General features: G+C 39.1%; 1 protein-coding gene across 1 annotated transcript; it reads right to left on the bottom strand.

The window, feature by feature from the left end:
- Nucleotides 1–571: 571 nt before the first annotated feature.
- Nucleotides 572–14,094, bottom strand: clic5b (chloride intracellular channel 5b). The gene is made up of 6 exons (XM_072696691.1): nucleotides 13,451–14,094; nucleotides 4,991–5,100; nucleotides 2,938–3,063; nucleotides 2,594–2,700; nucleotides 2,100–2,281; nucleotides 572–1,460 (listed from the first exon to the last, which is right to left on the bottom strand). The coding sequence occupies exons 1-6, from the start codon at nucleotides 14,015–14,017 to the stop codon at nucleotides 1,296–1,298; spliced, it is 1,257 nt and encodes a 418-aa protein (XP_072552792.1). The 5' UTR covers nucleotides 14,018–14,094; the 3' UTR covers nucleotides 572–1,295.
- Nucleotides 14,095–14,709: the final 615 nt, after the last annotated feature.

Here is a 14,709-nt window from a genome sequence, read left to right as displayed (position 1 = left end):
ATTAGGGCTCATTATTCAATTGCAATATATAAGATCCGTTTCCTCTTATATGATCCCCCCCAAAAGCCCATATAATTGCATTAATTAGCGAAAAACGGTGCATAGGGAAAATGAAATAATGCAAGCCGAACTGCGAAAATATTATTTTATTCGTAGAGGTTCACGCAGGATGGGCCTCTCTGGCGCCATACTCCCATTTCATATCAAATGTTTGTCCAAACCACACAAGAGCAGCTCAGCTCCATGAGGACCCATCAAGGCTGTAGAGCAGTGAGCTATTCCAGCGCTGCTGAGAGCAGCAGAGAAAAGCTGGAGAAAGGCACAGCTGCACTGCTTTACCTCATTTAAGGGCACTATTGGGTGTCGTGAATTTACTGCCACACAACTCAGTATCAATCAGGCATAATTTAGCTCCAGACTACATCTTTTTCTTTTCTGGGGGTATATGTGCTGATAAAGAGACAAGTTCCATGCTAACGTGATAAAAAGGATTTTGGCCAAACAGCTAGAAGAGATGGAATGAAAGCAGATGAGTCAGACTAAGAATAAAATACTATATATGAAACACTAGCAGAATATAAATCACATTTAATATTTTGGCTGGGAATTTCCAAATGAAGGCACGTGCTTTCAATCAGCGGATATAGCAGTTGATTTCTTTTGCTGACAAATAGTGTTAAATATTTCAACAGCTTCAATTCTGCAACAAGCATGCAAAAATATGATTTGTTCAGAGCTTTCACCAATTGATTTGTGTTCTATCACAACTTTAAGCATTCATATACAACATCCTTATGTTGGGCTTAAACAGCTAGATGTAAAAAGTCAAAAGTCCTGTAAATTCATTCAAGTCTACTATGCGAGACTGAGCATACATTTCCGACAATCATTACTACAGTAGAAACTTCTGTAGTTGATCTTTCCATTAATCAGCAGAATTTCTCTTCTCAGCTGTAAAGCCCATATGTACATAATCGACAGACAACAACTACTGTAAATACATGAGCTACTAATGTGAATGATCGGGATAAATGGGGCAAAAACACCATCCCATCAAGCCATGAGGAGTTTAGACATGACCACTGCAGTGGAACAGGACCTTTCTGGCCCTGCCAACAGATTTCTTTATTTTGTGACCAGTGTTCAGAACAGACTCTCAGGTTTCATTTGCACTGTCTGTTCATAGCTTTAAATGATGGAAAACATAAAAAAATAAATTGATCAAAACTAGCACAAAGCCTCAGATCTTTTTCTGCTGCATCTGTAAAGTCTTACTCCTCGTTTAGTAACATGATTTACTTGACCAGCCTTTTCGCTACGTCCTGGTAGGCCAGTTCGATCTCCTTGTCTGCAGCACAGGTGTTGGTAAACTCATCCCGAGTGTAGGCGCTGTTCAGGTAGCGCCACACTGCAGTCATGTCGGTAGGAATGTCGTAGTTGCGATACTTCTTGGCAACAACCTGAGGAATCCCAGGGAAAATGGGAATGATTAAACAGTCCAGCATGAGACAAGGTCAAGTGTCAGATCTATAGGCCTCAGCTATTGGGTTATTTCATAATAGTGCTCAGTATATGCTATCCTGCCAATCATTACCACATTTCTTTTTTCGAATTATTCCTATTCCTACTATTTAAAGTACTATAACTTTATATGTAAGTTAGGTTGATAGGAGAGGTGCCAATTAAAGCCTGGGCCAACAAATGGATTCTTCAGTCCAGTTTTATAATTCCCACATACTAACTAGGACTCCTATCATATTATGTGGCAAGTGCTGGGACAGCAAAGACTAGCACATACTTCCTTTTTGAAGTGAATCCAACCAACCATTTCTTTTCAAACTACCTCTAGTGCATCATCTTTGGTGCTCTTGGATTAAAATGCTAGCTGCCAATTCTGTCTTTTTTCTACACTCTTTAAATGTAATTACATTTAACTTCAATTTCCATTATGTACTTTTTCTCCATTGGTTTTATTGTCAAATACTGACAAACATTCCATCAAAACTAGCACAACGCCTCAGGTCTGTTTCTACCAGAGATAAAGCTTCTAATGCATCTTCATTTATATCCATGCCTGCAAGTCGCCAAGTGAATCTCACCTTGACTATGTGGAGTTTAGGCAGCAGGTTGCAGTCTGCCAGGGTCAGCTCATTCCCATCCAGGAACTTACGGGTGGAGCTTTTCTCCTCCTCCATGCTGTCTGCGTCTATTTCATCCGGCAGAGCACTGTTCAGATACTCATCCAGCTTCCACAGGGCCTTTGTCAAGCTCTTCTCCAGTGCTGTCACAAACAACACACACTGTTAGGGTCCAGAAACGTATTCCCACCACATTCTAGAAGTTTTAAAAACTAAAATATTAAATATAGAAATACATTTGAATCTATAATGCTGCACTCTTGTGAATATATACTCTGCACATTATATACTAGCAGTGACTGAATAATTCAGTGAGATGTTATATTTAGTGCAAGAAGGAGGTGATGTCTAGTATTAATATTAAACCATTCTGAACATGTTACTGGGAGAATTTGAGAACGCTATCCTCTATAATATACAACATACATTCATACAATTCTCTTTGACATGCCTACCTCCATTGGCATCTGGCCTTGTGTTTTTGATGTAAGCTGAGAACTTTGCAAATATGTCAATCCCCGCTGTGTTTGACTCTCTGTGCTTGGCCGCCAGTTTGGGGTATCTTAGGCACAGGGAACAGAGAATGGAAAAGTATTTACTAGCATTTTCCAGCTCCTTTAGGCAAATATCACAGATATGTCATTTAATAATATCTTTGACACATTTCAAAACATAAACTGATTATTGAGTATTATAGAAATGCAAGTTAGCATTGGAATCAGTCCTACAAAAATCAAACCAGAAAACTACTTTTTTACAAAACCATATTATTAAGTCTACAAAAGATCCAGTGACTTACTTTGGTGGTGCCAGAACCTCCTCCAGGAACTCCTCGATCTTGTTAATGTCAGTCTTGACCTCGCCATTGAAGGTGAGGAAAGGAGGGTGAGTGCCGGGAGCCAGATTATGCAGATCAGCTGGTTTTCTGAATAAAACAGCAAATGAACTATGAGTCTTTACAATTCTCAGACTGGCGTGGCCTAGCTCGGTGCAATCAGAAGTACAATCAGAAGTGTAATCAGAAGCTCTTTGAAAAAACAGGATTGTTACTTGCAAACGTTAATCTCATTCAATACTGTATAACAGTGTATTTTATAAATTTTATTTATAAATAAATTTTATACAGTAAACAGTCTCTGTATGATTCAATATTTCCAGCAAATCCCAACACTCTGTACCTTTTAGTAACATCATTTTTTTAAGTCATCAATTAAACAAGCTTTGCTGCAGGACAGCCCAAGAGTGTACTTTAGATAAGGAATAATGTAATGAGGGTCTTTTCAAAAGCTTCAGTTTGTGTCTCTTCAGGTAGTCCATGGTGGATTTTAAGCTATATTTTGGATGATTATCCTGTTGTTAAAGCCGTCCTCTTTTCAGCTTCAGCCTTTTAGCAAATGGTTGGACATTTTCATGCAGGAGCTGCTGGCACATTGTGGACTCCATCCTTCTCTTCACCTGTGCAATATTGCCAGTGCCACTACTAGCAACACAACAGCAAAGCTCAATGGATCCACCCTCATGCTTCACAGTTGACAAGGTGTTCTTCTCATGAAATGCAGTCCCCTTCTTTCTCCAGAAATCTACCATCTTGTTGAGTTCTATTTTGGCCTAATCAGACCACAGCATGTTTTTTTGTTTGTTTGTTTGTTTGTTTTAACAGGTTTTGTAATGAGGTCTCAGGTATGTGTGCTGCACCACCACGTTTGACTCAGCTAAAGCTTCAGGTTCCTGGCAGTCATTTGGAGTTTTTGCTTTGACTGTGTTACCAGCATATGAGTGGTTCTCTCAGTGAGCTTTCTTGGTCTTCCAGATCTTTTATAAATCCTTTTTTATTGTTTTTCCCAATCTGCTATTTCTTAATAACAATCTGCACTGTAGAAACCACAACTTGGCCATATTTATTTGTCTCATTGAGGGCATCGATTACTTTCATTTGCAGATTTTCACAAAAAACACTAAAATCATTGTCATGATCATAAAAACTAGTAGGAGACTACTTTTGCTTTTTACTTTTGCTTTTACAGTGCACTTAAATACTGGAAGGATCAGTTGTGGTCAAGAAGGGACGCACATGGTCAGCAACAATACTAATAATAAAAAGGCTGTAATATATGATTGACTGGTTATAAGAAGTCAAAAGTGTGCAAAGAAAACACACCATTACACCATCTCCACCAGCCTGGACTATTGATACAAGACAGGTTGGGTCCATGAATTCAGGATAAAGGATAAAGGATAAAGGTGCACGTATTCGTCACTGTACAGTGTGGACTGTACAGCGAAATGTGTCCTCCGCATTTAACCCATCTGGTAGTGAACACACTCACACACACACACGTGTTAGGGGCAGTGAGTACACACACACACCCAGAGCGGTGGGCAGCCAACTCCAGCGCCCGGGGAGCAGAGAGGGTAAAGGGCCTTGCTCAAGGGCCCAACAGTGGCAGCTTGCCGAGCCCGGGAATCGAACCCACAACCCTGTTATCGATATCCCGGCGCTCTAACCGCTGAGCCACCACTGCCCCTAATTCATATTGTCTGTGCCAAGTTTTGACTGGTGTGCATAAATGACCCTAAAAGATTAGTAATTCTAGAAATGTCCTAACCTGCCCATCTGGCACAATTCAAATTCACTGAGATCACATTGATTTTATGCATTGTACCTCTGATTACATCACTGCACTAATGAGTAGATGTATTCCTAATAACGTGCTTATTGTGTGTGTGTGTGTGTGTGTGTGTGTATATATATATATATATATATATATATATATATATATATATATATATATATATATATATATATTCATGAATGCATATATACATATAGGTCATGGGACATGGAATCTCACCTCTTCAGATCCACAGTTGTGACATTGAAGACGACCCCCTTGAGCCAGAGGATCATGAAAAGGCGCTGCGAGAATGGACAATTCCCAATACTTTCACCATCACTCCCAGCCTGCAGAACACATAACACTGAGAACTGAGCATGAGGCAATCAGTTTATGCCAATTTAGTCAATACAGGCCATGTGTGGGATGAGCCATATAGCTTTAAAAAACAAAGAAAGTGAGGGGTACATATAAAGCGCCACAGTGCCCTCTGTTGGCTTCATAGTGTATGTGCTGATAAGCATTTGTCAGAACATTACCCTTTACTGTGTTTTTACATTTGATATATGTGGCACATAAAGAAAACAACAAAGGTACATGTTTAATGAGTAATTATGATTAAATAGTGTGTGGTTTTCCAGCTTAAGATATGGATTTTATTAGCTGGTGAATTGTGTAATAATAATGTTATTTATGAAATAAAAGGGAAAAAATGAAGCCAAGATTACTTTCAGTCATAAGTAATTTATTAGTAAGCCTGTTTAGTTATTGAACAGTAGGACCACAGACCAAACTGTGGTGATTGCTATATGAACAAGTACCTATGGTATATATAGCCTAATGAAGCTACTAGAGCACACTGCTTTGCCTGTGTATTGAAGAGATCAGGTGTCTAAATGCTGTGGCAATGGGACCGTCTATGGAAAGCTTACCACGTGATATAATACCCAGGACAATAAGAATAATGCACTCTGATTCCATTAGCTGCTCCACTGGCCCGAGTCAGAGCCTGTGCGGGAAAAATACTCTAACTGTAATATTAAACTAAATCTCCTGCTATGACTACAGATTAGAATTAGCTAGGTGTCATCATATTAATTATGAATGATGTCAATTGCACTCCAATTAGTCTAATTATAGGAATTACTTGAATTTACTTAAATCAATTAGACTGGTCTAAGATTATGAATGACGCTAATCCCACAACTAGACTAAATGACTCAAGCGTCTGTTTAGTGGATTAGTAAATAATCCTTGTAGAATGAAACAATATTCTGAACACTACTTTGACTACTGACTAGCAGTCCATGCTTAGAAAATACTGACACAACTGCAAAATGAGCAAAGCAGAAAAATCCTGCTGTCCCACTAGCCCAGCTTATGGAGGTCACCACCCCACCTCTCATATGACCCCTCGTCTCTCCGTTCTGGAACATGTGCAGCAGCAGTGCTTACACAACTATACCCAACTAACAATAGTGAATCAAGGTCTAGAACGTACAGGACAATAGCGAGCCATGAAAGCAGAAGGTCCAGCCTGTGACACTGTTTGGGTGAGGTTTACGGAATAGAAGAGACAGCTGGTTGAACAGAGAACCAAAAAAAAAGCGAGAATGTTGCTGTGGTTAGTGGTTAGTTACTACTCTGCTAATAAGTGTGCATAAAACTAAGCATCTAACTCTGAAACAGAGCCATTCAACACCCTAAAGAATTTGTAGGACAAAAAAATAGTCCTAATGTTGTAGACGCCAGAGAAAATCAGGGCTAACCTACAAGGCCAGACCCTGTATGAAGTTCTTATGAAACGTATGTTCTGACAGTGCATAAAAACAAACTTGCATGTGTGCCATTGGCTGCATTACATGCAGGTAAAAGCTGTTTCCTCTGCATCAGCACCTCATTAGCTGATGTGAGTCCACCTGCCCGCTCTCAGAGGAGCCCTCAGTCTCACATAACACAAATCTAAAAGCTCCATACTGTACGCTAAACCCACGGCACAGCTTAGGTCCTCAAAACAGAGCTGAGTCGCATTACATGGACCCAGTTTTGCTCATTCGTCACTTTGTACTCACAGTTCTGGGTATTCAAACAGGGAACAGGCCATAGCGTTATGCTATTCCATTATATTCGACATTGGTGCATGCCTGTTACCTGTTGGATCTGCGCTGCACTGCATATGATATCGGTGATATAGTGGAGATATAAGACATAACTGAAACACTGAAAACACAACAACAAACCCAAGCAATCTGAACGGCTTTTTCTACACAGCGTGCCACTGGATCTGGGTTACATGTCCCACTGTAACTCTAGAGCTGCTATTATATTACACAGCCATTCCAGAGACAGTCGAGAGCAGAATAACAGTAGCGAGGCATAAACCTTCCCTTCGCTATGTCCCCCTTCTCTAACTTACCTTCACGAACAATTCAATGTCAGGGTCCCGCCCCCCTCCATTTGACGTCAGATCAGTCATTACAGTCACTTTATCCTCATCTGAGATATTGAGAAAAGAAGAACAGGTGCATTCCAAGCCCTGTCACACTACATCGTCCCAGTTCGGCTTGGCCTAGCGTGTTTGACGTTGAGTTGAGATGCTCTGCCCAATGCTCTGCAGTAAAGGTCTCTGTGTCCTGTAGCTGACAGGCAGCAGGTGGGTGTGATGTGAGCTATGGGCTGGCTGCTCCTCTCACACACAAACAGGGATGCAGTAAAGAGAGGGCAGGGAATAGGTGTGAAGCTTTGCCAGGGGAGGAGCTCTCTCCCTCCTTCATCACACAGGGGCCATGATGCGCCCGGGGGCCAAATCTGCCCTGCAGAGCAGCAGCTGGAAGAAGCCAGCATGTCTGATCGACATGCACAGAGACCTACATAATTCTTTTTATGAGGCTTGTAATCTTTCTTGTAAGCTTGTACTCTTTTTTTTTTTTTTTTGAATACATGAAGCCTTAATATGACTTCTCATAAAGGCATCATAATTTAAGAGCACAGCTTTTTGGGTAAAAACAATTTAGCCATCTGGAAAAAAGATATAAAAATAATAATGATGCAATAAATCTAGGCTATTCAAGTGTGCTGATCATTTCCACAAGAATAGATGTCCATTAGATTTTTGTTTGAAAACAACATTAAATGTATTTGAATTATGTAACATCAAATATATTTAAGGGGCCTAACGTTTGTGTGGAATAATGTAAATAAATATGTAAAACAATAATCAATTTAATTAAATTAATTTGTATAAATGGTGTCATATACATATATATATGTGTGTGTGTGTGTGTGTGTGTGTGTGTAAATAATATGTAAATTATATATGTAAATGACCTTTGTTTTGACTGGCTGCCCACTTTGAAGCTGCCATCTAACAAAGCTTTGTGGTGACATCACCAGAAAGGTACCGCCTTTATTTTCCACCATTTTTGTGGTATTGTTTTTGTGTGTATGCAGAGCAGTGTGGGTAAGTGAGGGCTGGGTTGCGACCTTAAAATCATCCAAATATATTTATTAATAAATAAATACATTTATTAATAAAATACAAGAAAGGTTTTGACTGGCTGCCCACTTTGAAGCTGCCATCATCATTTCATATAATTTGTGCTTAAGTTACTTCAGTTGGGTTTGGGCTACAGAAATGGGCTCTGAAAGGGTAGGCTAACCCAATATTGGCTAAATGAGCACAAATTGAAAACATAACATAGGTATGAGTGAGTGTTTTGACTGGACAGTTGGAAAGTGCATGTGTACGTATGTGTACCTAAGAGTGTGAATGGTACTCACATTGAACATTTTATGTGAAAAGGTAGTGTTCCATGACATAGGCTTTAATAACGTTCAGTATCCGGTGGATCAAGCTTGTATTATGTCTATAGAAAGTGTAAACTGAGGTGTAGAAAGCAGGTAAAACTTAACAGGTAAAAATGCCATTTGGACAGATCAGTGGTAAAGGACCACTGTATTATGCAACACCATTTGTGTTATCAGAGAATCTATGAGTGTGGAATTGATTGTCCTCAGAAGCTTTGAAAAGTGTCCGTGTATGGCTCAAAGCTCGCCCAGCCTGCTCTGTAGTAGTTTACACTGTTGAATGTAAAGCATACAACCTTGTCTCAGTGTGTAACTGTATAGTATAGCCGTGGCCCAGAAACCAAGTGTACAGGAATGAGCTGCATCCATTTTTAATAGTCCCTGAACACACACACATACACACACAGGCCACACTCTGGCAGGCAATGGCAGGTTATATTTGATCAGCCTCAGAAGCCCAAGGGAACAAGATTCCCCTTTAAATATTTGATGATTTGGCTTTGGTTTTATCGAGAGAATAGTCTTTCAAGGTTTACTGAAAAGGCTTATATGGGGCAGGGAAGTGAGATCAGTCAGAAATATATTCAATATATTCATATTTGAACTATATTTATTCCCTTGAAATACTTGGATGAATCTAAGTCCATTACTTTATGACATGTATGCCATTTCTGACTGGATACGCAGCACAGTGTTATTTTTCAGATGATGCCCTCCTACTGTAACTGTAAAGCAAAAACACATGGTGTGTAGTGTACAAAATAATACAAACTAACAGACATATTAGTGTATGTAATTTACTATAATACTAAAATACTACTATAATACTTGTATCTCCATTTTTGTTCTTTTTCATTTTTTTGCCATAATGTGAATCTGGCAGTTGTTCTTTACATTTTATGATGAATAGAACAAGCTCCAAAAGGACCTGGAATAACAATCTCTTTACACTGACTTCCATTGAAACTTAACCCCTTAACGCAGAAAGGCTTATTACACACCAAGGTGTATTATCATTCAGTAACTACAGGGACTTCTGTGTGAACTGGTGGGGCTATTCTTTGGTCTGTCAGCAGTCCATAGGCTGTTTAAGGTGTAAAACCTTGTACTGTGATGTTGCCATGACATGACAGGGGTTTTTCATGATTGCATACAATGATGCAATATGAGCCAGAGTGGTTGGTATAGTATTGTGGGTAACCCCACTGACTGGGGTTCAGTTCCCTGTTGGGCACATACACCACTCTATATCAATAACAGCTTTTGAGCAGGACTCCTAACACTACCTCTGTAGCTTGATTAAACTGTAAGTCATTCTGGATATAAATGTATATATATAAATATAAATATATATATGCACTTTATTTCTTCATTCATGTGAAATTCCCAAACTCTTATGTTATAGGAAATGATATTACTTATTAAATATTATTTGATCTGAATAGGTACTACTAGAGTAATATCAGTACTCATACTACTCTACCAATATGTGCAGGCTGCACAGCTCCCTCTAAAGGCAGAATACCACAACTGTACTCTGTGTGCAATGAGGTGGTAAAATGGAAATTCTGTGCATTGCGTCACTGCTTTTTAAACAAATACTTTTACACCGGTACTTATTTATCAGCCTCATTCCTGTACTGACGGTGTTAGCTGACTTTGACACTAACTACACACGTCTTGCATGTATACATTTTAAACTAGGATTACTTAAACAGTACAGTCCCAGTGATCTTTTGACCTACTGCAGAAGGCAATATGGATGTAACCAATACTACATGCCTTAAATGTGTGTTCAGTAGAATCAGTAACAGAATCAAATGACATAGTAGTAGTGTTTGCTTAACCATTTTCAAACTTTGAGGAAGGCCAAAAATTACATTTACCATCTGGTACCCAGTACATGAGGTGATCTGCTGTAAACCCAGAGAATCAGCCACCAACCCTGTGTTCTTATAACTGTGCTCTTCTAACCTACATATCAATATTTTTGTGATGGTAATAAATTAGCACTGCTAAGGGTTCAGTAGTTACCATTAACTCCCAATCCATTCAGCAATGTCACAAACTCTATCTGTATTAATATGTAATAACTGAAAAAAATGATGTAATATAATATGTATTAGTACATTAAATGTATTTACATACTATCTATCCCTTTATTTAACCTACAGCAGTTTAGATATCACACTCACACTGAAGTTATAAGTATTTTTTACATATAATCAGGTTATTACAGATTATTTACAGCTTTATTATCAATATTTCAAAAGGATAATGGGAAATGGTCATGTACAGTAAAATATGACATACGGTTTTGGAACAGAAACTAAACCTGGTGGTGTAGTGATAAATAAATAAAATACAAGAAAACCAGCTGGCCTTAAAATAAATCTTAATTTAGCTCACAGACACTCTTATTTAATTCATTTTCATGGCAAGTAATAATATTCTAAGTATATGATTATGTTAAGTAAGCACATATGTTACTTAAAGGAGTAGTTCACTGAAAAATTGAAATTCACAAAACTCTGTGAACTGGCTGTGACGTGATAAGTGTCTGAAGTGTGCTTCTTTAGTTTTGTACTTAAGCTACAATGATTATGTATAGAAATCTGTAATTTCGAAGTTAATTTAGGTGACACAGACTTCTAGCACCTGTTAGCTACATTAAATATACCTCACTATACAATTTTAAAGAAGCAAGCCTGTACAGCTATGTACATTTCCTTTTCCTGTCAGCCATTCTTTTAAGCTAGACTAGTAGGTTTGGCTAGGTACAGTCACTGCTACTCTCGTACTTTTGCAGTGCTGCAGATGGACCTGTGAGCTAAGGCTGGGTGATAACTCTCATGCTTTTTATTACGGTAATCTGTTTTATGGCATGAAGTGACCATAAATGGTTGCGAAATTGTAGGTGCCATCTTTGTCGCTGTTTAACCATTGTCGTTGTGTTTTAAAATATTCAGTGCAGCTCTGTTATCTTCAAATTTCCTGTTAAGATAATGATACTACATAAAATGCTAGTTTCTGCTTTTTCAGCATATGGATATTTGTTCTCACATTACTTTCCTTAAAAACATCTCATAAACATCTTTAAAATGTTTAAAGTGTTTAAAACGTATTTAGTGTTTTACACTATCAGCCATGAAAAAAAAAGACGTTCATTGGGAAGACAATAAAATGTACACACTCTTCAGGTTAGCTTTAATTAATCGCACTACACTCTTTAGTAAGGACAGTGGTTCTGCGTAGAACCCTGACAACTCAAAGAACCACTTTAAACTGCTCTTCGCCTGGTTAAAATGTACCATAGATGGAAAAAGCTTTGCTAGATTGTTCTATGTAAAATCTTGAAAGAAATAATAATAATCTTTTAATATAGCACCATGAAAGGTCTTTTAAGTACTATGCAGAACCCATTTTTGCTTAGCGTGTCCACTGCTTCAATCACTGTTGCTCAATCAGCAAAGTGACCCTCTCGCATGCAGAGATTGTAGTGCCCCTCTATCAAAAAGTAAAGAGAATGCACAGGCCCATTTGCACAGGCATGGATTTCAGCCTTGTTTCCATGACTGTACAGTTAGCTGGTGAATGATTAAACAGCTTTGCTAAGTCCTGATGAAACTCGTGCCACAATCCATGCCTTTTTATGAAGGAAAACAAAATAGCCTAGTTCACACTAACTCTGTGCTCCATGTAAAGGCCTAGTCCTAGTCCTCAGCTACAATGACAATCAGCTCAAATTATTTAACGCAAAGTCAAATTTAAGGTGAAATGTAATCTTTGGAATGTGGGAAACAGACACTAGCAACACAGTGACTTGAGGAAAGCAGAAGTTAATAATTGAAAAAATGGCTAGAAAAGTCCTGGCTGCAGTCATTATGTTCTGCATGTTCAATCCACGTTTATAGATCAGAAATCACTCTGTCGGAACACTGATTAACCACCGTGGTGAACCAACAAACTCAAGACAACTGGGTGAACATTCTTGTCCCATTGGACTTTACTCGCAGCCTCTATATAAAGCAGATAGACCTTCATCAGTATGTAAACAGCTATTCAAATTTCTTCAAACTGTGAATTGCTTGATTTCATAACATTTAGTTTCTAAAAATCTGAGCAGAATCCACACAGTTCAAGTCCAAGCAATGGTTATCATAACCAATATAGTGCAACCACACCTACTTGACCTTCACTCTGGATCTTAAGGTTGAAAGGTCATTTTTGATGATGATTATCCATTTTTCTGAATGTAAAAACCCCCACAAAAAGTATTTTTAAAGAGGACCACCACTGATTATGTCTATAATGACATGGCTACGATGTAAACAATGTCATTCAGAACTTACCAAGTCGAAACTGTTCCTAATGGGAACCAGATGTCTGAAGAGTTTAATGCTTATGTTACTTCACTGTAATGTATGACATGAAACTGCTATGAATACGGCGCCTGATTGCCGCAACACTGTTGAGAGAATGTTTGGGCCAAAAGTGTATTTTATGGGGCGGAACATGCAGGGCATTCCATTGATAAAACAGTGGCCAAAGGATACGTATTCCAGACTGACCACTATTTTACCATCATTAACATATCCTGCAAACTCAAAAAACACATGTAGGTTCAATGAGGTTCACTCATTTGTGTAGTAGACAGAGATACGTAAAGTATCCTTGTGTACAATGAACCATTTCCCATAAAACGTCTTTATTTACATAACCACTAATGAATTATGAGGGAATTTTAAAGCACATAAGGCTCAACACAGCTCTTACGAATGATGCACAGTGACACTGTGTTCAGTGAAATCCTGTGTCTAAAGGAACACTGTAGATGTTAATTACTTTCCCACTGAGGATTTTGCTGCATTTCCAATGGCAGAACCTTACCTTGACAAACAGAGCGACATCAGGCTGAGTGGGGTCGATGGTTCTCTCCGGAGCCACAGCTGTATTGGTTTCCACTGTTTTGAGACTGTAGTCTACTACTTCTTCTGGTTCAAAAGACCTGGTTGCTGAGAAGGAGAAGGCCATGGCCATGGCATCCTCTGTGTTTTCTTCACATGGGTCTTCATCCTGTTCGGTGGACGACGAGGATGAGCGCCTGGATGAGACTCCCTCTCCGTTTACTTGGTCAGCAGCTTCTTTAACAGCTGGGCTGGCGCTGACGACACGGGCGCTTTCTTCTTCAGTTGGGCTTTCAGGACCGTTGGCTCCTACATACGGAGTGCTGTCTCTTGTGTCCATGTAGTCCGGAGATAAACTTCTCTCTGCTTTCTCATCAGACTGAGGTACTACAATCTCACTGTACAAAGCCTCCTGCACCGTGGGGTCGCTCAACACCTTTTGGTTCTCATACTGCACCTCAGCTGGCTTTTCTGGTTCATCAAATGGCTTCTCGTACACATTCTCTTCTTCTACTTTTTCATACAGGTTTTCCTCTGCAATCTGAGCCATTACGAAGCTCCTCTGGTCTTACGGCTAGAGCGTAAGCGTGGACAAGTGTCTGAAGTTGTCCTCGAAGAAGGGAGTGGGAAAGTTGCAGAAGGGGAGAGGAGGAGGGCATGGCCAGGCTCCAGCTCACACTCACAATGAACTTTGTTCTATGGTCGTGTCATTTAAATGTGAGCAAACAACAGCTACTCATCCAAGCTCAACCGTTCTCGCTCGCTTTCTCAGTCAGTTTCTGAAGACCTGGGGCCTATGTGGTTGAAAACAGTTGAAGGTTGCGTTAACTGAAAGTGCAGTGAAGGTAAAAGTCAAATGGAGCTGGAGTGTAGGTGTACTCCCATAGTTTGCTGTGTACAGTTAAAGTCATATGAAACAGTTGTACCTAAGCATACTAACATGCCGATGTTACAGGGTAAAAAGAAGAGGCTTGATGTTTTTAATGAAAGTTAAAGTGTGTTTCAGAGCTTCTTTTTAACTCCTAAGAGAAATATGAGGATAAAAAGGCCTAACAAACAGATTATGTACAAAATATGATTTAAAAAAATTTAATTAGCTTATTTAGTTTACATGCATAATTCCTTCCTTAACACTTGATTATGTGTCCTCTCGGCCTAATTGCAGCATTACTACATTGCATTCTTCCCCACCTGGGTGCATGCATGTTTCAACCGGAGCTGTTGTGTGTTTATTTTGCCATT

This window comes from Salminus brasiliensis, chromosome 1 (assembly GCF_030463535.1).
Source record: "Salminus brasiliensis chromosome 1, fSalBra1.hap2, whole genome shotgun sequence".
Lineage (NCBI taxonomy): Eukaryota > Metazoa > Chordata > Actinopteri > Characiformes > Bryconidae > Salminus > Salminus brasiliensis.
This window is presented reverse-complemented; position numbering and strand designations above follow the sequence as displayed.